The sequence below is a fragment of the Neofelis nebulosa genome, chromosome 13 (genome assembly GCF_028018385.1).
Source record: "Neofelis nebulosa isolate mNeoNeb1 chromosome 13, mNeoNeb1.pri, whole genome shotgun sequence".
Lineage (NCBI taxonomy): Eukaryota > Metazoa > Chordata > Mammalia > Carnivora > Felidae > Neofelis > Neofelis nebulosa.
Genome location: NC_080794.1, coordinates 61,291,496 through 61,316,669, shown reverse-complemented (window position 1 = coordinate 61,316,669; position 25,174 = coordinate 61,291,496). Strand labels below are relative to the sequence as shown.

At 49.0% G+C, this 25,174-nt stretch overlaps 2 protein-coding genes across 4 annotated transcripts; both read right to left on the bottom strand.

The window, feature by feature from the left end:
• Nucleotides 1-1,430: 1,430 nt before the first annotated feature.
• Nucleotides 1,431-25,155, bottom strand: HOGA1 (4-hydroxy-2-oxoglutarate aldolase 1). 3 transcript variants are annotated; one of them, XM_058697369.1, is made up of 7 exons: nucleotides 24,666-25,136; nucleotides 13,570-13,698; nucleotides 13,238-13,365; nucleotides 12,594-12,728; nucleotides 12,246-12,342; nucleotides 10,457-10,590; nucleotides 1,431-2,364 (listed from the first exon to the last, which is right to left on the bottom strand). In XM_058697369.1, exons 1-7 carry the CDS (start codon nucleotides 24,874-24,876, stop codon nucleotides 2,215-2,217), a joined length of 984 nt encoding a protein of 327 aa, XP_058553352.1. In that variant the 5' UTR covers nucleotides 24,877-25,136; the 3' UTR covers nucleotides 1,431-2,214. The 3 variants fall into 3 exon arrangements, with proteins under 3 accessions (XP_058553352.1, XP_058553351.1, XP_058553354.1); XM_058697368.1 differs by lacking the exon at nucleotides 1,431-2,364 and adding an exon at nucleotides 3,392-4,063 and having other exon boundaries at nucleotides 24,666-25,147; XM_058697371.1 differs by lacking the exons at nucleotides 1,431-2,364; nucleotides 13,570-13,698 and adding an exon at nucleotides 3,392-4,063 and having other exon boundaries at nucleotides 24,666-25,155.
• Nucleotides 19,670-20,839, bottom strand: C13H10orf62 (chromosome 13 C10orf62 homolog). Its single transcript, XM_058697373.1, has one exon. The coding sequence runs from the start codon at nucleotides 20,592-20,594 to the stop codon at nucleotides 19,908-19,910; it is 687 nt and encodes a 228-aa protein (XP_058553356.1). The 5' UTR covers nucleotides 20,595-20,839; the 3' UTR covers nucleotides 19,670-19,907.
• Nucleotides 25,156-25,174: the final 19 nt, after the last annotated feature.

Below are 25,174 nucleotides of genomic sequence, written 5' to 3'. Positions count from 1 at the left end.
TATACTTCATCACTTTACTCTTGCTCTGCATCCTCATGAATCAACCCATTTGCTGTTTCTAAAAGTTAATCACAGATGGGGGCTTAGTACCGACATTGCACGCTTTACTACAGAGTACCTAATTCTCAAGACCTCTGCAGGGTAGGGGCATTTTTTTTTTTTAATCAGACAGACTCAGGTTGCCCAAACTAGGAAGTGGCAGCACTGAGTGGGATTTGTCTCTCAGTCTTTCTGATTTCCAAATCACTTTCTACTGTATCTCTTGCCCGGAGCATCAAGAGTACCCACGTCCTGAGACCAGTTATTGTCACACCTGCTGGGTTACCAGGTCAACTGGTAACTGACCTTAACTGGTAACTGACCTCCACTCCTGCTGGGGTTTCCCTTTTCCTGCAACAAGTAGAGTAATCCTTCCCCAGCTGAGCTAATGTGCAACATTCACCTGCCATGCTAACCCCTTTTACACACACGATCTTACATAGCCCGGAGAGAAAGGGACTGTTACTATCCCCAAATTACAGATCAGATTGGGCAGCGAAGTAGCTGTCCAAGGTCCCCAGACCATAAGTGGCAGGTCTAAGAACTTATAAGCAGGCCTGCTTAATTTAAGCCCAGAGGTTGAGTGCTTTCCCAGTGTACTAGCCAGCCTCCCGAGCCCTAATTTTTTGCCCCATTCCTTAAGCTAGATTCTCCGCCGAGCCCAGATCTGCCAGACTTTGCCTGTGAGAAGAACCCAAGTGCTAAGCCCCAAGCCTCAGTACCATCCAGATGGTGGATTTCTGTTGAAGATTCACACCTTCCCTCTAGCCTCTGTCCTAAACAAGAATCTGTTTACCTTTCTTTTCAGCCAGAGTAATTTTTAAAAAATTCATCCCTGGTTTACTGCCACTAGTCAAGTATCACTAAAAGTTAAACATTTTTGGAGAAAGCAACCTTTCTGATTAATGGGCTACATGTTTCTAAATATCTTAGTTGAACTTTTTTGCCTCCTGCCTCCCACTCAAAACTTCAACTAAGCCTTTCCTCTAGGCCACTGCTAATCTAATACCTATGTTTGCTGAGTATTGTTAAGGCCTCTCTCAAAGCTGAGAAGGCCTTGACAAGTTTAATTGCCTCAGGGCGTCTGGGTGGCTCAGTCAGTTAAGTGTCAGAGTTCATCTCAGGTTCCTGAGTTTGGCTCATGGTTCCTGAGTTCAAGCCCCACATCTGGGCTCTCTGCTGTCAGTGCAGAGCCTGCTTCAGATCCTCTGTCCCTCCCCCCTCTGTGTCCCTCCCCCCTCTCTGTCCCTCCCCACCACACGCTTCCTCTCCTCTCAAAAATAAATAAACTTAAAAAAAGTTAAATTGCCTCTAGGAAGGTTCTTGACATCTAGGCAGGAAACCTAAGGCTTGCTTAGCAGTGAAGTGTCAATTTTTACATAGCCACACTGTTTTAACTTACTCAACTTTATTGCAAGAACAAAATATTATTTTTAACAATAAAAGCACAGTGCCTACAGGCAAGAGGATGGCCAGGTCTCAGGCCAAGTCTTCTTCCCTAATGTTTCAGACCTAGGTTAGCTAGAAGTCTCCTAGAATGTAACATTTATCCACCAGGTGTCATTATTTACCAATTCTGGTAAGTCACTGGGCCGGGTCTGTGCTCTCTAGTTAAGATCAAGGCTAGAGATAAGAATATGAGATGATCAAAATGGATTTAGGAAAGAGCGCTGTGTCTGGAATGCAGAAGGGGTGGGGGTGGGGTTGGATTTCAAAGGCTAGTGATGCTTTTCTGATCAGGTTTCCTAACTGACCACTTTCCCTGGAAGGAGTAAGAACTTGGGTTCTTAAGAATAGCCCGGGCTCTGTGCTGCATGTGCTGGGCTCAGGTGTATACCCCAAGTCTCAGCGGTCTTCCCATCAGTAAGATACATGACCTTCCTTGCACCTGGTTGCCCGCCCTGTTCTTCCCCTCTGGCTCCTAGTCACATGTCCTGGGGCACAGGAAAGCACTTGCTCCTTCCCAGACTGAAGGTCTCTAGAGAGCCAGAGTTCAGGATACAAATGCCAGCAGTCATAGGACTATGAAAATAGGAAGTGGGTGTGCACAGCAGAGCCTGGTCAGAGGCCACCTGCAAGGCTGAACTAGGGAAACAGGCCCATGTGCCTCTTCAGCTCCAGGTACAAGGCAGGAAGACGAGATGGGCTCAAGCCAGGCATGTCCTCTCCTTGCTCTCAGAGCCAGCCATTACTGGTGAAATCCATACGCAGCGCCTCCTCATCCGTGGGGCTTAGCTCCTGTAAGGGGGCGCGGCAGGGGCCTCCGTAGTAGCCAAACCAGTCCATGGTTTTCTTCAGCCCGGGGATCCCAAAGCGCCGGGTCACCTGTGAAGCAGGGCCTGTTAGAAGAAACTGGGGAATCCCTGCCCACACATGTCTGGGATCCAGACACGTGTCACTCTCAGAAAGTTAAGGTTCCCACCCTCCTCCCCTCGTAAAGTAACTTTTTTTTTTTAACGTTTATTTATTATTGAGAGACAGAGAGACGCAGAGGGTGAGCAGGGGAGGGGTAGAGAGAGGGGGAGACTTAGAATCTGAAGTAGGCTCCAGGCTCTGAGCTGTCAGCACAGAACCCAATGCAGGGCTCGAACTCACAAACTGAGAGATCATGACCTGAGCCGAAGTCTGTCGCTTAACCAACTGAGCCACTCAGGCGCCCCGCCTTTGTAAAGTAACTTTATCAAATCTGTGACACCAGGGTAGATTGGAAATCCGGATTGAGAGACCAGAAGGCAGGTCAGCAGTAGAGAACACGATGCCAAAAATTCAGATTAAGGAAGGAAGTCACCTCCTCTGGTTTTAGGGGTAAAACCACCCCACTGGGGAGAACAGTGGCATTTGGTCATCAAGCTGGGATGCAAGAAGATAGCAATACTTTGGGCCTGGGCACTAGATCATCACAGGTCTGCAGCCCAGGTTCCAGGAACCAGTTCCCAGGCCTGGTGTGCCCTGGGAGTCAGGAAGGGGAAGGGTGTGTGAGAACTTTAGGCATAGTCCAGACTTTGGCCCTGCAGCAGGGACCCCCACCCACCCATAGTCCCTCGCTGACCCCAACTCTGAAAAACAACGCATCAGTTGCCCTGACAAGTTTCACTGTGTAACCTTATATCACGAACTTACTGTATCTGAGCAAATTCTGTCTAAAAAAATGAGGGGGCTGGACGACATGATCTCTAAAGTGTTACCCATTGTCATGAGGGACCTAAAGCTATTGTCATAACTTAAAATCATGCATGGGGTCTTACAGAAAATGAATTATCGAGCTTCTTGGCTTTTGGCATAGCAACTGGTTATTTCATGCTGATCAGAAGTGTTAGAAGACTCTTTGACTACCCAAAAACTAAGAATGTAATCATTACTTAATAAAGTTTTATTTGAAGGGAAGTTAAAACCTTAGAAGGGTGGGCTTCACGAAGGGTAAAATAATAAAAGGGGTTTCTTGGGGTAAAAAAGTTGAGAGCCACTGATGAATGACTGACTAGTAACTATTTACCACTCGACGCCAGGGAGTTTTTTCTTGGAATGAGTGACAAGCCACCCTCCTCCTAAGCCTGGCCTCAGCCATGATGTTCTAATAACCTGGGCTTTTCACCCAAAACCTGAGCGGGGTGGGAAAGACCTAGGAGAGAGGATAGAAACAAGAAGTACCTAGAGAAAAGTCTTCGTCCACCATAGTTGTATAAGATCTCAGAGTTGCCCCCTCCTCAGACCCAGAAAGAATTGAATGCTTTGGTGTGTAAAGAGCATGGAAAGTCCTAAATATAGCCAGGGCAGGAGGCCGGCTGGGTGGGAAGGCGGAGGAAGGACATTGTGTTCAAGCAGGGCAATAGGGTGACATCAAGCCGCTCCTGGGGTGGCTGAGCCCACAGCCCAGGCAGCAGAAAGGTGTTCCAGGCATTCCTGAGTGTGTGCCCAGAGTTGGCACAGGAGGAGGCACAGAGTGGAGAGTAAGGCAGGATGGCATGCAGAGAGCTAGGACGGCAGCACACATCCTCTCTTCCCAAGGGGCCGCCCGCTGCTTCATCTGTAGAACGAGGGAGAGGACAACACCGACCCCACGTCACAAGAGTCATACGAGAAAAATGCCACTGTGAGACCCGATCCCAGGAGACCTAAAAGTTACCCCTTTTCCTGTACTGGGGGAATGCAGCTTCTGGGACCGACTCTCCTGCAGGTGGGTGGGAGTGGAGAGCAGAGGTCCCACCCCAGTGGCATGTCCAGTACACAAAGGACAGTGTGTTCCCTGATGGGCCTCACTTCTGCAGTTCTTCCACCCTCTGAATAGACTATCCTATCCCAGGAGGACCGTCACATCCAGGAGACTCGTGCTTGCCTCCCCAGCTGTCCCTTCTCTAACTCTGAGTGAATCTGCCCCTTGGAGGTAAACCTATAAGCTGTGAGGGAGATCTAGAGCCCACCCCCCACTTTACCCAAACAAAACATTACCCGCTTAGCCTGGGACTACCAGCTCAGATGCAAAACTTAAGGGAATGCCAAAGAAATCAGTCATCAAGGTAAGTAATATTTAGTGCCATATTTTTAAAAAAATCAAAACCGATGCAAGAAAAAAAATCCATAAATGAACAAAGTGTCAATGTTTTAAACAAAGACCAGATCCAACAGACCCATGCCCTGCCACATGTAACCTGAGGCAAAAGCAAACGCGGGCCCTTCTATACATGTGTTATGCATTTTTCATTGGTTCATTTTTTTTTTCTAGGAGTAGATGCAGAAAAACAAATTTTTGATGACGTTGTTTCTATTCAAGCTGGGAAAGCAAAATTATAATAAATTATGTTTTTAATATATATAATACTTAAAACTAGAAGAAGGATGTTTTAATATACTTACTTTTTAATTTTTCAAATTTTTTTCCAAATAGTTTAATGTTCTACGGGGAGGGATTACCATTTAGAAAAATACTTAGAGGGCTGGCTCAGAGCCTACAACTCTTGATCTCAGGGCTGGAGAAAAGGAAGGAAGGAAGGAAGGAAGGAAGGAAGGAAGGAAGGAAGGAAGGAAGGAAGGAAGGAAGGAGAAGGGAAGGGAAGGGAAGGAAGGAAGGAAGGAAGGAAGGAAGGAAGGAAGGGGAAGAAGGAAGGAAGGAAGGAAGGAAAGGAAAGAAGGAAGGAAGGAAGGAAGGAAGGAAGGAAGGAAGGAAGGAAGGAAGGAAGGAAGGAAAGGAAGGGAGAAAGAAAGAAAGAAAGAAAGAGAAAGAAACTTAGAGTTTCCACTTTCAGGAAGAGGGAATAAATGTACTTTGCCCTATTCCTCCCAACAAATATAACTAAAAAACCTTGGACATTACATAGAAACAAACATGAGACTCCAAAAGGCAGAGGGAAAGAAGAATGACTAGGGACTTCAGGACCCAAGGAACACAGCAGTAAGTTCCCCGGCCTCCACTTGAAGCTGAAGCAGCCGGCGATGCTGAAATGCATTCAATGGGTACAGATAATAAAAGCTCCCAAAAAAGCCTGTTCACTCAAGCCAAGGACCAAGAAGTTGCAGCCCAGCAAGATGGAAAACTTTTAGGCCATCACCACTCTGCTCCAGCCAAGCACCCCAGAAAAAAACTATAGCCCTACCCCCACCCAGGCCAGCAAAGGTTGAATTGGGAGCCAGAACTTCTACCCCCCACTTTACCCCCTCCACAACAGATGTTTTCAGCAGAGGCCCAGAGAGGAAAGTCAGAACTTTTCACACCACCGCCCACACTTAAGGAAGCTACTCCCCCCAGACATATTTGCAAAGTCAGTGGAGGCCAGGTGGGAAGCAGTAAGGAAGCATTCCTACCCCTTCAGGTCAGGGAGGTGTCAGTGGAGGCCAAGGGCAGAGCTGTACTTTTAAAAACCTCCCCTCAAAAGAAATTTCCAGGTCCAGATGGCCTCACTGGAGAATTCTAAAAAATGTTTAAAGAAGATTTAACACCAATTCTACACAGTCCCTTCCAGAAAACAGAAGAGCAGGGAATACTTCCCAGTCAACTGATGAAGCTATTATTACCCTGATACCAAAATCAGACAAAGACAGTGCCAAAAAAGGGGGAAAACTACATACCAATATCTCCTATGCATAGACAGAAAAATCTTAAACTAAGAATTAGCAAATGTAACTCAGCAACATATGAACAAGTTACACACCATGACTATGTGGGGTTTATTCTAGGAATGCAAGTCTGGTTCAATATTAGAAAATTATCCATGTAACTCACCGTATCAGCAGGCTAAAGAGGAAAAACAATCACATGATCATATCAATCAATGAAGAAAAAGCATCTGACAAAATTCAATACCTTCTGCAAAACCACACAGACTTGATTACTGTAGGTATATAATAAATCTTAAAATCAAGGGCGCCTGGGTGGCTCAGTCGGTTAAGCGTCTGACTCCAGCTCAGGTCATGATCTCATGGTTCGTGGGTTCGAGCTCCACGTCGGGTTCTGTGCTGACAGCTCGGACCCTGCTTCAGATTCTGGGTCACCCTCTCTCTGCCCTTCCCCTGCTCACACTCTGACACACTCTTTCTCAAAAATAAACATAAAATAATTTTTTTTTAATCTTAAAATCAGTAGACTAATTCTTCCCACTTTGTTATTTTTTCCCAAAATTGTTTTAGCTAGTTTTTAATTCCTTGGCCTTTGCATATAAACTTTAGAATAATTTTGTATGGTTTTACAGAGGAATAGATAGACATAGATAATGGAAGCAACAGAGAACCCAGAAATGGAACCACACAAATATGCCCAACTGAGTTCTGACAAAGGTGCAAAAGTAATTCAATGGAAGAAAGATCATCTTTTCAATAAATGGTATTGGAGCAAGTGAATATCCAGAAGCGAAAAGAAAAACAAAACAAAACAAAACAAAACAAAACCCTCCATCTAAGTCTCACACATCATACAAAAATTAACTCAAAATGGGTCATGGACTTGTAAAACTATAAAACTTTTAGGAAAAACAGGAGAAAATCTTCACCATCTAGTGCTAGGAAAAGTCTTCTTAGGGTTGACACTAAAAGCATAAATACAAATAAAAATATTGATAAATTGGACTTCATCAAAATTAAAAACTTTTGTCCCGCAAAAAACCTGTTAAGAGAATGACAAGGGACATATGGGTGGCTCAGGAGGTTAAGTGTCTGACTCTTCGTTTTGGTTTAGGTCATGATCTCATGGTTCGTGAGTTTGAGCTCCATGTTAGGCTCTTTGCTGACAGTGCAGGGCCTGCTTGGGATCCTCTCTCTCTCTCTCTCTCTCTCAAAATAAACAAATAAACTTAAAAAAAAAAAAAAAGGAATGACAAGACAAGCTACTGACTCAGAGAAAATATTTGCAAACCACATACCTCGCAGAGGACTGGTATCTAAAAGATATAAAGAAAGAACTTCCAAAATTCAACAGTAAAAAAAAAAAAAATCCAATCATAAAATAGGCAAGAGACATAAACAGACATTTAATTTAAGAAGATATAGGGGTGCCTGGGGCTCAGGCGGGGCTCAGTCGGTTAAGTGTCTGATTTCGGCTCAGGTCATAATCTCGTGGTTTGTAAGTTTGAGCCCCATGTTGGGCTCTGTGCTGACAGCTCAGAGCCTGGAGCCTGCTTCAGATTCTGTGTCTCCCTCTCTCTCTGCCCCACCCTGCTCGCTCTCTCTCTCTCTCTCTCTCAAAAAATAAATATTGAAAAAAAAGTTTTTTAAAGAAGATATACAGATGGTGGGACAGGACAAAAAGAAGATATAGAGGTGGCAAATAAATACATGAAAAGATGTTCAATAGCATTAGCTATCAGAGAAATGCAAATTGAAAGCACAATGAAGTGTTACAACACACCTATCAGAATGGCTAAAATAAACAGTAGTCACAGTGCCTAAAGCTGGTAAAGACGCAGAGAAAATGAGTCAGTCATACATTTACACTGATGTAAATGTAAAACACTCCGAAAAACATTTTGGTAGTTTCTTAAAAAACTAAACATGCAATCATCATATGACCTACCAATTGTGTATTTATCCCAGAAAAATGAAATTTTATGGTCGCGCAAAAGCTTGTACATGAATGTTCATAGCAACTTTTAATAGGCCCTAACTGGGGCACCTGGGTGGCTCAGTCAGTTAAGTGTCTGACTTCGGCTCAGGTCATGATCTCACAGTTGTGATTCGACCTCTGAGTCTGGCCCTGTGCTGACAACTCAGAGCCTGGGGCCTGCTTCAGATTCTGTGTTTCTCTCTGCCCCTCCCCCATTTGCACTCTGTATCTCTCAAAAATAAACAAACATAAAAAAAAATAAAATAGAAAAAAACAGTCCCAAACTGGAAACAATCTAGTTGTCCTTCAACAAGTGAATGGTTACACAAGCTATGGTATGGCTGTACCATGAAACACTATTCATCAATAAAAAGGAATGGGCTATTGCCCCAGGCAACAACTTTGAATCTGCACGGAATTATGCTGAGTGAGGAAAGCCAATTGCAAAAGGTTATATACTCTGGGGCGCCTGGGTGGCTGGTTAAGCATCCAACTTCAGTTCAGCTCATGATCTCGCGGTTTATGGGTTTGAGCCCCACGTAGGGCTCTGTGCTGACCGCTCAGAGCCTGCTTGGTATTCTGTCTCCCTCTCTCTGCCCCTCCTCCGTTATGCTCTCTCTTTCTCAAAAATAAATAAATATTTTTTTTAAAAAAAAGGTTATATACTCTGATTCCATTCACGTAGCAGTCTTGAGCTGACAAAACAATAAAAACAGTGAACGTATTTGTGGTTGCCAGGAGTTAAGGACAGGATGGAGGTAGGAGTAGATGTAACCATCAAAACATAACATGAGAGATCCTTCTGGTGATAAAAATACTCTGTATCTTGGGGCGCCTGGGTGGCGCAGTCGGTTAAGCGTCCGACTTCAGCCAGGTCACGATCTCGCGGTCCGTGAGTTCGAGCCCCACGTTGGGCTCTGGGCTGATGGCTCGGAGCCTGGAGCCTGTTTCCGATTCTGTGTCTCCCTCTCTCTCTGCCCCTCCCCCGTTCATGCTCTGTCTCTCTCTGTCCCAAAAATAAATAAAAAACGTTGAAAAAAAAATTAAAAAAAAAAAAATACTCTGTATCTTGACTATATCAATGTCAAAATCCTGGTTGTGATATTGTACTTTAATTGTGTGAGATGTTCCATTGAGGGAAACTAGAGGCCAGGCACATGGACTCTCTTGTATTATTTCTTACAACTTCATCTGAATCTACAGTTATTTCATAATTAAAAGTTTAATTTAAAATATAGAGGGGCGCCTGGGTGGCTCAGTCGGTTGAGCGTCCGACTTCAGCTCAGGTCATGATCTCTCGGTCTGTGAGTTTGAGGCCCGTGTTGGGCTCTGTGCTGACAGCTCAGGGCCTGGAGCCTGCTTCAGATGCTGTGTCTCCCTCTCTCTGTGCCCCTCCCCCACTCATGCTCTGTCTCTGTCTCTGTCTCTGTCTCACTCTCTCTCTGTCAAAAATAAAATAAAACATTTAAAAAATAAAAAAAGAAAATAAATAAAATAAAAAATATATATAAACGTGTCTATAGGAACACACATTTTCCTTCCTGCCTCAGACTCCAGTGTGGCTCTGAACAGCACTGCCTGGCTCTTGACAGGCATTCCACCTTGGCTCTTCTCCTTGACTTGCCGTCTGGCAAGTACACCGTCTGACTGCAGAATAGATTTTTTTAAATGTTTATGTATTTATTTGGAGAGAGAGAGAGAAAGAGAGTGAGAGCATGAGCAAGTGTGAGCAGCGGAGGGCCACAGAGAGAGAGGGAGAGAGAGAGAATCCCAAGCAGGCTCCATGCTTTCAGGGTAAGGCCTGATGCAGGGCTCAAACTCACGAACCATGAGATCATGACCTGAGCTGAAATCAAGAGTCGGATGCTTAACTGACTAAGCCACCCAGATGCCTCAGAAATAGACTATTTGAAGACAAAACTCTCCTGGGAAATCTGGGCTCTGAATGCCTCCAGCCTTCCAATTCCTTTATTCCCAATCATTCTGTTTTCCAGGATTTGGCCCTTTATAAAGCTGATGAAAAGGCCCACGGCTCACTCTTTCTAGGCAGTGCATCTCTAAGCAAGGTCCCGGGATTACTTATGTCACCACAATCAGCCAAGATGTTTGTTTCAAGGCTTATTCCTGGGCCTACAGGATTAGAATTTTAACTAGCACCCTAGATGAATTCCAATGCAACCAATAGGGCTCAACTTTGTCTGAAGTCATGATTTTCTGGAGAGGCACAAGGAGTTCCCACACTGGGATATTCTCTAAAAGGACTTTCTGAAAGGGAAGAGGCTAAGTGGGGACCACTGTGCCTGCCTTGGCTCCTGCTCCAGTGAGGACACAGACACCCCCCCCCCACCCCCACCCCACCCCGTGCCTTGGGGCCACTGGCTGGGAACTCACCGCAGTGTTTGGCTCAATGAGGCGGTGCTGCAGCTTCTGGGCATCTTCCCATTGCCCTGTGAGGCAGAGTCGCTCCAGCTGGCACACCTGAGCCCCCAGGACATTGGCCAAGGCACACACGCCCCCCACAGCTCCTGCCCCAGAGTAAGATGCAGAACATCAGTCAGGGCCTCTTCTCACAGACAATGTCAGACCCTGGTCCCCAGCACCCCTTATTCTGGGGAGAGAGGATGTGGATTTCTGTGCCACTGGCCGGCCATGTCAAAGGCATGCTCTGTGAGTCCACAGAGAACAGATTTCCAGAGAGAAAAGCTGCCAGCATATTTGAAGTAGAATCCCACAGGCTGAAGGTCAGGGAACAGAGCCTGAGGCTAACCTGAGAACAGTTCCTTCCGTGCACCTCCCCCCACCCAATACACCTCCCAGAGTAAAGTCCCACCTGCCACTTGACACCTCCATGATCCTCTAATAGCCCCCTGACTCATCCGTGCGGGAAGGGGGTGGAGTGGACAGGAAGCCTTTGCTCTTCTGAAATCTTATTCCCCCCAGTGAATTCAGCCTGGGACAGTGCTGGGGGTGGGGGTCAGTGGAAAGAGCTCGGGACACAGTCAGGAGACCAGGCATTTCCTCCCATTGGTTGCATGAACTTGCACAAGTCATAGACCTCCGGGTCCTCTTTGTTCTTATCTGGGCAGTGAAAACGGGCTGGCTGTGATCTCAGGAGGCCCTGCCACTCTGCCAGCCCGGGATGTGATTCTACGTCTAGTTAGGAGTGGCCTCAAGGCTGGAGAGTGAGAAATTTGGAATGAGCTTATATAGCTGCCATTTACTGATCCCCACTCTGTGCCAGGCACTATGCAGACACGGGGCCAATGCTCTCAAATTCTCGTAACACCCCCCTGCTTTAGAGGGTAGAAGTTCAGGCCCAGAGAGGTTGAACACCTTGCCGGGCGGTACTCAGTACATGGCAGAGCTGAGATTCCAGCTCACATCCCCGAGCCTCCAGAGCCTGTGCTCTTTCCAGCTGCCCCCCTCAGGAACGAGGCTTCAATTGGTCCCCTCTTCTGCCATGGCTCTTTAGAGACTGTGACGTGGCAGAGGAGAGACGTGCAAGGTCCTAGACAATAAGCCAAAGTCTGTGGAGACCAGGAAAAAGGAATGGGCATTGCCCTCTGCAGCACCAGAAAAGTAACTCAGATCTGCGCTTGCTGGGGCTTCAGCCAAAGGGAGAAAATGCTTCTTCTCCTCCCCCTTGAGGGCTTAAAACCAACCCGAACCCAAGCACCTTGACCCACAACAGACAAGCTCATTTGGTCCAATGGTGACATTCCCAGGACCTTGAACTGGAACAGAATCAGGCAGCTGAAGGTCCCTGGCCCATTCCTACAGGTCTGACAATTCCTTCCGGCCTAGCACCCAGGTGAGAGGAAGCCAGACTCCTGGATGAGAGGAGAGGCCCTAAGGCCTGTGTCCTCAGAGAATGATTTACAAGGTGACATCAGAGGAGCTAAGTCTGTTACCGAAGCACCGAGCTCAGGACTTAGAACAGCAGGCATCCCTGCTACAGACCAAGGATGGTACAGAGCCACCCTCTTCTGCCCAAGGTCACTCGTAAGCACCCAATATTGAGACTTCTGAGGTTTCCAAGCAGACAGGCTGGCAAAGGGCCCCCTGCAGACCCAGACGCAGCCTGCATGGTTTCTCCCAGCACACCCAGGGCGGTGGGGGCGGGTGGGCAGGGGTCCTGGGTATACCACCCATGACGGTGTGAGAGCGGCGGGAGGCCTACCCACGGCATAGCTGGCCAGCAGGAAGCCAGCCGATCCAGCCAACACCTGGAAATCCTGCCTCCCGGTCTTGTGAACAATCAGCCCCATCCTGGTCACCTGCAACAGCAAACCCAGGTGAGAGCTGCACCCAGAGCCTCAACACCAACGGAGAAGGGGGCCGAGCGAGGGTGGGAGGAGAGCCCAGGCCCCAGAGAGCCGCCCCAGAACTCAGACAAAGCCCCAGAGAGCCCACACGATGGAAAGAACCCAAACAGGAGCCCAGGACTGGAGTGGGTTCCAGAGCTGCCCTGAAGTCGCTAGCACAGGAGAAGAGAAAGGAGCCCCAGCCAGGAGCTGCTGCCACTCACATCGCCACCACTGTCCTTGATGCCCACGATGTTTGGGTGCTGGGAAAGCGTGACCACCGCATCCACCGGCAGGTCCAGCCCCGTGTTGGCTGGGACACTGTAGAGCACCACAGGAATCGGAGAGAGGTCAGCGACCTGTGAGAGGCAGAGAAGAGGAGAGAGGCAGAGGGCAGCTGCCCCAGGCCCGCCACGAGCCCACCACCACCAGCTCCGGGCCTGGGGCGCTACGGGGCCCCTGGACAGGCCTACCTCCTGGACTAGAAGTCACAGTGCCACGTGCCCTGCTTGTAAGCAATTGATGAGTAATATTTCATGAGTGCTTTCTGTGTGCCAAGCTCAGTTCTAAGTCCTCTATTTTCTGATGGAGCTTAGTCCTCACAACAACCCTGTGAGGAAGACACCATCATTCTGACCATCTGAGAGGGGAGGAAACAGCAACACAGTGTGGCCGGGCCAGTGGCCCGGCACCAGGTGGCGGCTAGCGCCTGGGGGCATCCCTCCTGTCCCACAGGTGTCATTCATGGAAGTAGGCTCGCCCCTTGGCCCCTGGCCTCTCTGTCTCCTCTCCCCAGGCAGTCTCCTCTCCTCGTCCAGCTTTCCCTTGGTCCCAGGCCCCAAACCCATGCCCAACCCTCACACCCTACCTTGGTGTAGTGGTGAATGAGGGCAGCGCTGCTCATGCGGCCACGATAGAAGCAAGGGGTCACCACGATGGCAGCGTCAGCCCCAACCTGGGCCATGCTCACAGTCATCTCCACTGTGGCTTGAGTGGCTGCAGGAGGAAAGAGGGAGTCTTCCCTGTAGGCCATGGAGGGTGAGAGCAGGAGGCAGAAGGGCAGGGCTAGGACCCTGGGGCAAGCAAGGGGGGCAGAAGGGAAGGAACCAGCAGGCTGAACCAACCCCAGGGCCAAGGAGCCTGGCTTCCCACCCCAGGCACCCCCAAGTACCCCTAGGGCCCAGAGCATTGTGGCCTCACACTCGCAGCCAGAGCCAGCTAGCAGCAGTTTGTCCTTGGGCACGGCCTGGCGGACTCGGCTCACCACCTCCAGCCTCTCGCTGCTGGTCAGGAAGGGGAACTCGCCATTGGAGCCCTGCACCACGAAGCCTGATGAACAACCAGGATATTGGTGTTACACTCACACAGGTTCCTACCTCCCCAACACCATAGCTTTGCGCATATCTCCTTCTCATCTTTGTCCTGAGGCAGGCAGAATGTTTCACCCAGTTGCGGTCACAGTGTCCACACCGTTTTTCTTTGTGTTAATGAAATGTTCATTAACATTCTTTGGGGTTCAGCTATACCCCAAAGAATCGATGATAATGTAACCCACAGGTGTGTACCCAACAGTCATGGCAACCCTCCCCTATCACGTTTTTCTTCCTCCTCTAACCGTCCTGACTCAGGTGCTATTGTTCCCACTCAAGTCTTATACCCTAAGACATACATATGGACCCATAAACGACATATAACAGTGTGGCCATTTTAAACTGTATAGAAATGGAATCAAGATCATACAACCTTCTGCAGTCTGCTATTTTTGCTCAAGATTATGCTGTGAGCTTTGTCCCTAGCAGCGCACAGGTCTGATTCATTCATTTTAACGGCTACAGAATATTCTATTTGAAGTCAGACTACAATTTACTTTTCATTTTCCCTTCGAGGACACTCAGAATGTTTCCTTAGTTTTGCTATTACAAACAATGCCGAAACAACCATGTTCTACAGTCTTCTGTGCCCATGTCTGAGCTTCTCCACGGTTTCTTTAGGTTTGTAATTGCTGCGTCACACGTATGTGCATTTTCACGTGCCAAACATCTCTCTCAATAGCCAGTTCATACCCCATCAGCACATAGAAGAGTCCGTTAGTGTTCATCCGTGTCAACACCGGGTATTGTCAGAATTAATATTTGCCAGTTTTCTGGGTGAAAAGTGATACCTCATTATTTTACTTCACATTTTCCTGTTTTATTGATCATGTGAGAAGTTTCTAACATCACCAGGTAAGGTGTCAACTCTTTTATATAAATCCATGAGAGACCAGGAGATTTGATGCTGTTTGACTGAATCTGAAGGGAAGGTTAGTAAAACCGTCCTCCTCTCCGCTTTTTCATTTAACTCTCTCTACCCTCTTCTTCCTCCTCTCTACTCCAGTCCATCCTCAAAACACTGTTCTTAAATAGGTGACAAATACAGCATACGGCACGGCGAGACTATTAATAAACAGGAGACTGCTTGGGAGAAAGGAATGAAAAGAAAGCTGGAGGCAATACTGATCTACAATACAAAATCCCCGCTGCACCGTTGAGGAAGATGGGCCATCATTTTGATTTGGAGCTTCCTGACAGTCCAAGCTAAAAGGGAAATGTGATCAGCTGACAGATATGCAGAACTCCAGATAAAAGCAAAGCAGCTGCCCGGGGGAAACACACAGTTTCCTGGCATCGGGACCAAGAGAGACTGTTCCCGTGAGTCATCCTTAAGGGACACAATGTGATGTAGAGTCAACTTTTCACCACAAACCTTTTTCCATGCTGTTCGCTACACCATTAGATTCCACTCAGTGGACTGCCAGAATGGCTCACTGGATACTTAGCAATCCCACCCCCTGCCAGCTTTTTTGTCTTGGTGATATTGTAGGGAGCATCTTGAGGCAAATAGTTTTTGGCTTCTGTTGTGCTGCCTCCTCAGGATCCATTTCTCCGTGTCAGGCCGGGAGCCTCCTTCTGTCTCGGTACAAATGGTGTTAGTGCTTTCCCAGTGGGTCACCCCCACTCTTGAGTTGCCAACCCTGGAGAGGACTGGACCAGCACCCTCTGACTAGGATTCTGAGGTCAGGCTTTCACCAGTCCCTCTGTGCAAATGCCAAAGACATCTCCCTCCCTCCCCAACCCTGCCTGCTTGCCCCCACCTTGCCCCCACCGCCCAGGCCAGTTCTTACTCCAGCTGCTTCTTCAGCCATGTCCACTCACTCCCAAGTCCTGCTTCATTCTGGCGGCCAGTGCCACGGGCCCCTGAGCAGTTAAGACCGCTGGGTCTTGCGCTCTCAGAGAGGAAGCAGGCCCCTGTGGTCAAGACTCCCGGTGGCCTTTCCCTTGTCTCCTGTAAAGGAGCATCTGACCCAGGCCTGACTCCCGAGGAGGAGGCCAGGCCAGACTAGGGAAGAGGGAGTATCACAGAGTCGGGGACGCACTGGACCCAACTCCCCTCTGGCTTTTTTTTTTTTTAATTTTTTTTCAACGTTTTTCATTTATTTTTGGGACAGAGAGAGACAGAGCATGAACGGGGGAGGGGCAGAGAGAGGGAGACACAGAACCGGAAACAGGCTCCAGGCTCCGAGCCATCAGCCCAGAGCCCGACGCGGGGCTCGAACTCACGGACCGCGAGATCGTGACCTGGTTGAAGTCGGACGCTTAACCGACTGCGCCACCCAGGCGCCCCTCCCCTCTGGCTTTTGAGGAAGTTAGTTATATCAGGTCTCTGAGTCCCTGTTTCCTTTTCTCTGGGATGGTAATAAAATCATTTTGATCCTACCTTATAAGGCTATGTTAAAGGCCCAAACAAGAAAAGGTAAGAGAAAGCACCCTGAAATCTGTGAACTGATGCTGCCAAGAGCCCCCTCCTTCTCCTTGGAGGGATGCCCAGTTTCGGGCCCGATGTGCCTCTCTCTGCTGGTGCAGCAAGGGGACTGGAGGAGTGGAAGGGCCAGGGTCCCGGATGGGTCGGGGAGTGAAGACAGGGAGCGGTTCTGAACTCAGAGGAACCTGGGTGTAGCTCTCAGTGCAGCCCCTGATCAGCTATGAGATCTTGGGTACGCGGCTTAACCAAACCTCAGCTTCCTCACATGAAACATGGGGAGAGTATCAGTGCTCTCCTTAAAGCATTGTTGTGAGGCTCAAATGAGATACTATGTATAAAGTGCTTGGATGAGAACCCGGCCTGCCGGCCGTGTTAGCTGTGATTACTATGGAGTCAGGAGAAAGTGCACAAGCCTTAAATGAGAAGGGTGGCAGCTTTCCATCTGAGGTGGAGGAGGATGGCTGGTGTGGAGGGGAGGCCGCACTCAGGAACCTCTCCCGTCCCCTCCAGCTGCAAGAGAAAGGGGCTCATCACAGACGCTACTCTCTCTTGGCCCCATGGTCAGGCTGGCCACTCCAGGGAGCCAGAGCGGCCTGGGAAGAGGAGTGAGTGTTTGGGGCTGGGGATGCATATCTCCTTACCAAGAGAATATACTTGAGTTGGTGGCTTAGTGGCCATTTTCCCTATGGCACAACTGTAATAAAACCTTGACATTTTGAACTACTTTTAAATTAATAGAAAAGTTGCAGAAATAGTGCAGGGGATTTCCACACCTCCCTCACCCAACCTCCACCAATGATAAGATCTTACTATTTATTTAGTACAATGATCAGAACCAGAGAATAGCGCTGGTAAGGTACTAACTTGCAGACTTTAGTTGAATTTTGCCAGTTTTAAACTTCTTTAAAGATTCCAAATTCCTAATTAGCCAATCTGAAATTGTATGCAATAAACTTTTAATAAGGGATTTAAGATCTTCCAAATAAACACATGCATTTTATGCATTTTTACAATCACTTTCAGAAGTCACACCTCACCACCCTTGCTTTTTGTCTAATTTAGCAGCCTCCAACATTTTCTAGTATGACAGACCCCATTTTTTCCCATTAATATTTTTGTCATAAAGTATTTTACCTTTTTATTTTTTATCTAATTACTGTATTTTTAAAGTAGGCTCCACACCCAATGTTGGGGCTTGAACTCATGACCGTGATCTGAGATTAAGAGTCATATGCTCTACGGACTGAGGCCACCAGGCTCCCCTTATTTATTTTTTTAAAGTAATCTCTACATCCAACATGGGGCTTAAACTCACAACCCTGAGATCAAGAGTTGTGCACTCTACCAACTGAGCCAGCCAGGCACCCCTGTTATGAAGTTATGAAGTATTTTAAATTTAAAGCATATTATAGGGGCGCCTGGGTGGCTCAGTCGGTTAAGCGTCCGACTTTGGCTCAGGTCATGATCTCGGGGTTTGTGAGTTCAAGCCCCACGTTGGGCTCTGTGCTGACAGCTCAGAACCTGGAGCCTGTTTCAGATTCTGTGTCTCCCTCTCTCTCTTTGACCCTCCCCCGTTCATGCTCTGTCTCTGTCTCAAAAATAAATAAACGTTAAAAAAAATTTTTTAAAGCATATGTATATTAGTATTTATATAAAGTCACTATTAATAATGTTAAAAATATTCAAATACTGGGGCACCTGGCTGGCTCAGTCACTGGAGCACGTGACTCTTTTTTGTTGTTGTTGTTATTTTGAGAGACAGTGAGGGGAAGGGGCAGAGACAGGGAGAGTGAGAGAATTCCAAGCAGGCTCTGCTCCTCTGAGTGGAGCCCGGCGTGGGGCTCCATTCAGGGCTCGAGCTCACAGACCATGAGATCATTACCTGGGCCAAAGTCAGACACTTAACTGATGGAGCCACCCAGACACACCTGGAGCGTGTGACGCTTGATCTCAGGTTGTGAGTTCGAGCCCCACGCTGGGTATGGAGATTACTTAAAATAAAATCTTCAGAGGTGCTTGGGTAACTCACTCGGTTGAATGTCCCGACACTTGATTTTGGCTCATGTCTTGATCCCATGGTCACGGGATAGAGCCCCATGTCGGTTCACCGTGGAGCCTGCCTAAGAGTTTCTCTCCCTCTCTCTCTGCCCCTCTCTCCTTCTTGTGCTTTCTCTCTAAAATAAAATAAAATAAAATAAAATTTTAAATAAAATCTTAAAAATAAATAAAAATAAAAATATTCAAATGCTTCCAATTATGTCCCATAAAATCAATTGACCACACTTAGGGTGTTTGTAGATTTTTCCATCCTTTGCAAGGATTCGGGGGACCTTCTTCCCACAGGTTGAGGCCAACAGGCTGGGAAACACTGGTAAGTTCACAATCAATGCAAATGGGACACTTCTATGTAAAGGAGTCATTGGGGGGTTAGACAGTGCTGTAGAGCTGACCTCTCTCAAGTTTCACCGGAGAGATAGCTGCCTCACTGGAGATCATCCCTTGCCCCAGAAACGGCTTCTTTAGACCCAGGAAGAGGAGGCAGGGAGAGTCCCAGGCTTGTGGGAGGGCACAGAGAGTGTCAGGACACGGGGGAAGAGGGCAGGGATAAGCATGAGTGAGGGAGACCCGTGTGGGGATGGCGGGGCACTGGCCTAAGGGGCAGCACAGGGAAGGGATTTGGGGTCTGAGCTTTGGAGTCGGGCAGAGCTGGGCTCCACCTCCAACAACATCGCATAGTGTCTATGCCCTATCAGGCGAATGACACCTCTGAGCTTCAGATGTCTCATCTGCAAAACGGGGACACTGCAAATCCTTCCTTATGGGGCCTTGCTGTAACAACACACAGCATGGCGTAGACTAAAGTCTGAACAGGAAAAGAAAAAAAAATTACTAGTAATACTACTAATTAGTAGCACTAGCATCAGCGGCAGCCCCGGCATTAAGAACATAAACAAGAAGGGAGAGTATGGGGCACAGGGGCTCTGTAGGCAGGTGGTGGGAGGCACTAACGCAGGTCTCAGTGGGCTGGGGGAAGCAGGGGGGGCCGGGGGAGGGCACTGCAGTGCAGGATGCCACACGACTTGAAAAGCAGCAGGCAGGGTGAAGAGGACCCCAAAAAGGACAGGAGACCCACATCCCAGTTTGCTTACGAGCTTCTGAAAGCCTGTCTATCCCCCCACCACCCACACCTGGCTGCTTCCTCCTTCCCTGGCAATAGCAGGTTGGTGGGTGCTGAGCTCCCTGGAGACAGCCCAACCCCCAGAACCTGAGACCCGGAGAAGATTTATGGACTTTTTTTTTTTTTTTTCTGATTTACGGAGTCTTGAATCAGCCTAGCATAAAGGCCTACACAAAGAGGACTTTGGGGGCAGGAAGCCTCTCCCCATATCCCTTCCCAGTGCTGAGGCTGGCCACAGAGCCCCCAGACCCAGAGTGAGCGTATACAAGGCTTTATTGGCTCAGTTCCAGGCATTCGGCATCAGTGTGGGGCTCTCAGCTGCTCCTGGTGGGTCTTCAGGGGCCTGCGAGTCTGTCTCAGCTGCTTCTCTTCCTTCCACCCCCGCCCCCTCCATCGGGGGCCATCCTCTGTGGCAGACCGTACTCACAGAGCCAAAGGGGCCCAGGGCCTGCCCTTCAGGAAGAAGGGATTTGGGTGGCACCATCTCGCCACAGGAGAGAAAACAGGCCTGCAATTGTGTGCCAGCCCTGTTGGGGGAAAGGGGTGTCTCCATCCGTGGTTAGGTGGCTTCAAAGGGGTGGTAGGTCTGGTGGCTGCGGTTGGGCAGGCTATGGCTCTGGTGGTTCAGATGACCCTGGTGTCCATAGTGACCGTGGCCATGGATGGCGTGTGTGTGGTTCGCGCCAGCTACGGTGGTTTCCTGCTGGGTGAGGAAATTCCCTTTCAGCTTCAACTCCACCTCCTCGAGGGCCTTCAGCTCCTCCTGGTTGACGTCTCTGGACTCCAGGTGGCCTGAGTTCTGGTAAGCTATGGCACGCTGCAACATGGAATTAGCCAGCTGCTGTCCTAGGGTGTCAATCTCCTTGGTACAGGCAGCCACAGTGGCCCATGTGGGCTCGTCCGTGGACGAGGATTTTGCAGACTCCTTGTGGGTCTCTTTGGTCACTGAGGCCCCAGACGTCCTCTGCTTGCTGGTGAAGGACTCCCGGTGCAGAGTTGTGCCCGCCTCTCTTTGCCTTGTGGTGAGAGTCTCCATGTGAATGGTGGTGCTGGCTTCTCTGCTGCCGCTCTCGGGTGGTGGGGCGGCCGTGTTGCTGCAGGCGGCCAGCTTCTCTTCAGAGAGGCGACTGAAGTGAGATTTAATCCAGTTCTCATTCTTTGCTTTGTGACATTCCGGTGGCTCCTGCACATTTTGTGCTGACGCGGCGGATGCCTTCCTTCTCCTCTTCCTCTGAATCCACAGCATGAGGCCTCCCCCTCCGAGTAAGAGGGCAGTCCCCAGCACCACCTTGCATGATGGTTGCTGGATGAGCTCCAAGAAGGCCTCCAGGACCCTAGGCTGGGCGGGCAGAGCTAAGAGCACACTGGGAGTGGAGGAGCCCGGATGGTATGGTTCATGCTTGAAAGGGTAGGTTCCCAGAGGCTGTCTGGCAGGTAGGGCCCCAGCTGTACCCTTCCTAGGATGCCCCTCCCACCTCAGCAATGAACCCCATTGTGAGGAAGGTGGTTGGGGGGGGGGCAGAGGCCACAGCATCCCTCATGTCCAACCTGGTAGGCATTTCCTGAGGCCCAAGTCCTGTCTCCCACCTGACAGCTAGTCCCAAGGTGAGTGGAAAAGCAGCTTCCCCAATTCTGAGTTTCTTCCACCTTCTGCTTAAGACGCATTCTGCAACTCAAGCCTTCTTATTTTCCAATCTCTGGTTTCTCTCCCTCTCTATTCCTGTGCCCCCTCCCCGGGGGTGGGGGGAGGCAGGAGCCACTGACCATGGCTGAAGGACCCCCTTGGCCAGGCTGGCATCCATCCCTGGCTGCCTGACACAGGTGTCTCCTTCCATTCAAGGTCCACCCCTGCTGGCAGCTTAGCACATCCCATCCCCATTTGCAGCCCCAACCGCCTTAACTAAGCAGAGTCCAGAAGGAAAGGGGTCCAGGAAAGAGCTCATTCTAGAATAACATGAGGTCATAACTGGGGGGAGACAAGCAGTGGGTTGAGAAGGCAGAGCAGACAGGACAGAGGGATTCACCAGATCCCAGATCTCAGAGGCCATTCCAGGATGGGGGCTGCTACCTCTTGTCTTAGTGAGGCATCTGCAAACCCAGAATGTGCCCCCCTCCCCCATGTGCCCTGGTTAAAGGGCACAGTTTAGACTGTGACCAGGTGGACCACCTGGCCAGGCTCTCTGTGGGTACAGACAATGGAAAGCCTGGCCCACAATCCGAAATTATATCAGAGCGTCTCGGGGGGAGAAACAGGCCTGGGCCACTCTATTTTTCTTCCAGAGGCACATAACACATTTAAAAAAATATATTTTTTACTAAAAAAATTTTTTTTTCCTTAAAAATAATTTTCACTTAAAAATTTTGTTGAATATTCATTTTTTTGAGAAAGAGGGGCAGAGCATGAGAGGGAGAGGGGCAGAGAGAGAGAGAGAGAGAGAGAGAGAGAGAGAATCTGAAGCAGGCTCCAGGCTCTGAGCTGTCAGCACAGAGCCCGACACGGGGCTCGAACCTGCGAACCGTGAGATCATGACCTGAGCCAAAGTCAGATGCTCTGCCAACTGAGCCATCCGGGTGCCTCAGTATATTTCACTTTTTTAAAGTGAAGAAATACCAAAACAGGGTTGTAGAAATTGTGATTTTTTTTAAAAGTTTGTTTATATAGTTATCTCTACACTCAATGTGGAGTGTACACATGAGTGTACTGATGACCCCAAGATCAAGAGTCACGTGCTCCTCTGACTAAGCCAGCCAGGTTCCCCTACCCTGTGGGTTTTTTTTTTTTTTTAAGCAAAATATTTTATTTAACAAAGTAACGGCTTCAATATATACCATAATATCCCCAGTCTACATACTAAGGGAATAAGATACAAGCTCATAGTTTTATGGGTAACATCTCTCTAGTCCTGCTGAAGTAGCTCTGTGGTCATCCACTAACCTCATGTGGAAATAACAATTCAAAGTTCATCTCTGAGGTTGTTTGCGAGAGTGAGTTCAGAGCCAAATGGCCGCTCTGCAACAATCTTACCTTCCAGTCTCTAGTTATAACTTTCATTTAAGAATGATACTCTTTATTCATATAATCAGGAACATTTAACAATGCAAAAACAAGTAGAAATAGAGAGCTACACAGTTTTGGCAATACCTTCCAGAAGAATCTCTTAACTGTTCACTGATTCATCAAGAGTAGGTTCCCACCTCCTCTTTGGAGGACCTTTAACTTATCACAGGAGGCCCTGGCAATGTGGTATGCGATGGCTTCTTCCTCTGCCCCTGAGTGTTGGGCTGCAGAGCCAGCCCTGGGGGCCCGGATAGGGCCAGAGAAACATTGTTTGTACAGCTAAAGTTGCTCACAGCTCCTTCCCTGGGCATTCTGGCTGTGTCCTGGGAGCAGTGACAGGACCCTATGGCTCTATTCCTTGTGCCAGGGCCTCCCACTTTGAGCTCCTTGAGAGGAATGCATTAACCCGGTGGCTCAGTTTCCATTCTAAAATGAGGAAATCAGACTAGAGAGGTTCAGTGATTTCTCCAAGGTCGTCATAACCAGCAACACCAGGACTTTTATCCAGGCCTTCTCACTCTCGATGCTGAGCTCCTTCTACACAGCCCACTGCCTCCCTGGCGTGTGGGTAAGAGAGAGATGAGGCGGAAACAGGAGCCTGTATGGGTTGCACGGGAGACAGGTTAGTGGGCACCTGTGGCCCGCGGCCTGCCAAATCCACTGCAGCCTGTGCTCCTGGGCACCTCCATGCCCTCTGCAGGAGTGGGTGAGTGGGCAGAAGGAAGGGAAGGGTCCAGAGAAGAGCCTGTGGGTATCCGTGGATTCTCTGGGTAGCAGGCAGACACTGGATGCAAAGTTCACCCTCCCCACCCCTTGCACTCGGGTGTCCTTGAACCTGGAAGGTGAAGAAGAGTCTTGTCTTCCCTCCTCTTAAGATTCAAGGAGCTAGGGGTGCCTGGCTGGCTCAGTCAGTGGAGCATACAACTCTTGATCTTGGGGTCCTGAGTTTAAACTCCATATTGGGTGTACAGATTACTTAAAAAAATTTTTTTAATGAATAAAAGATTCAAAATTCTCAGTTTGCTTCAAAAGACCCAGGCCTCGGTCCAGACTTTCAGGCCCCAGTGAACTGAGCCCAAGTAGAAATTTACTTAGAGTTTGTGTCACTGCTCAATGTGGGCATCCACAGGGCATTCATTGTGCCCTAGGGAAGCATCGCATCACCTCAGCACTGGGATGGGGTTTCAGTCAGGCCAGCAGTCACTGTCATAAAGCAGCTTTTCCCACAATGCCAATGGTGCTGTCATTCTAGCAATTGTTATCACTGGATCAATACCTTCTAATGTATATCACCCTTTAACTATTTATAGCATGCTTTCATTTGCACTCTCTTGGATTTTTCTCCCCGCCATCCTATGATGTACACCTTATTACTCCCGTGTCAGATGGGGAGAGTGGGGTTTAGAAAGATTATCTCAAAGCTAAGTCAGCGGCGGAGCTGTGATTTAAATCTAGACTCCCTTCCCCCCTGCCCTGCCTCAGTCAGAACCTCTCCATTCCCAAAGCTGGTGCCAACCATACTTTATTTGTTGAAACAATCTGGTCTAGTGATTCAGTGGTTAGTGCAGTGGAGTGAAACCAAGTATGGTCCTGCAGTCAGACCTGGGGAACTTGGGCAAGTGATTGTGTCATTCTGAGCCCCAGCTTCCCATCTGTGAAATGGGGCTAATGAGATGACTGTCTCAGGGACTCGTCATGGGTGATAGATGAGGGTGAGCAGGGCAGGATGGGAGGAACTGACCACTTCTTTCCTTCATTTATTGTGCCTGTGGCTGTGTCGTGTGTTGACTGTCACAGACGTCTGGTCCCAGGCCTCAGAGAGGGGAGATCCACGTGTAAAGAGAGACATGAGTCAGAGGATCCAGAACAGGAATTCTGCCAAGGGAGGCTTGGCCCAGAAGAGAGTGGGCTAACACGGCTTTTAGGGGGACGAACCCACTGGCTGAGTTGCCACGTGACACCCCCAGTTGCCTTCCCAACTGCACAGTGTTTGGTTGACAAGGACTTTTATACCCATTATCTAGTTTGATCCCCACAATCATGCTGCGCTAAGAAGGCACTTTGGCAGTGAGATTCAGTCAAGGTTGCCAAGCAGCAAGGAGCTTCTGGCCTGTCTCTTGACTCCAGACCAGTGCCCCCTGCTCCTTTCCCATAAAGGACCACCGGGGTACCCAACTGTCTCTGAGTAGCTCACTGGCTGAGGAGATTGGGGTCATCCACATCTCCCCCCAAGTCCCCCAGAGGACAGGCCCCACTTACCTCGAAAGGGGAAGGCACCCAATTTGTGCAGATTCTCCTCCAGTTTCCCATAGTCTACCTCCGCGGTGGCAGTGAAGGGGGTGGTCACAGGGGGGTAGATGCCTGCAATGTCCATCTTCCTTCCCTCTCCTGAGGCCCAGCCCCCCACCTTCCTGGACAAGCCCCTGCTCAGCCCCTGCCTCAGGGAAGACCAGACTCCACGGCCCAGCATCTCTGCAAGAGGCCTGAAGCCCAGCTGGTCTCTGCCCCTGCGCGAGGCTGAGTTTGGACTCCTTCCTACCCTGTTAATGATCAGTGTGTCTAGTTAAAAATTTGCTGCCCTCTGACTGTTGGTGTTGGGGCAGGCCTGGGCTGGGCGTCCCCAGGGTCAGAGGTCAAGACTTTAGGCCCCATGGGTTCTCTCTCTGTAGGGAGCAGCTGGAGAAATGCCACAACCCAGCGTCCCTCTGGCCAGAGGGCGGGTTCCTGGAGTACCGACCCTAAACGGCTTCTCCAGCGGGGCTTGGGCC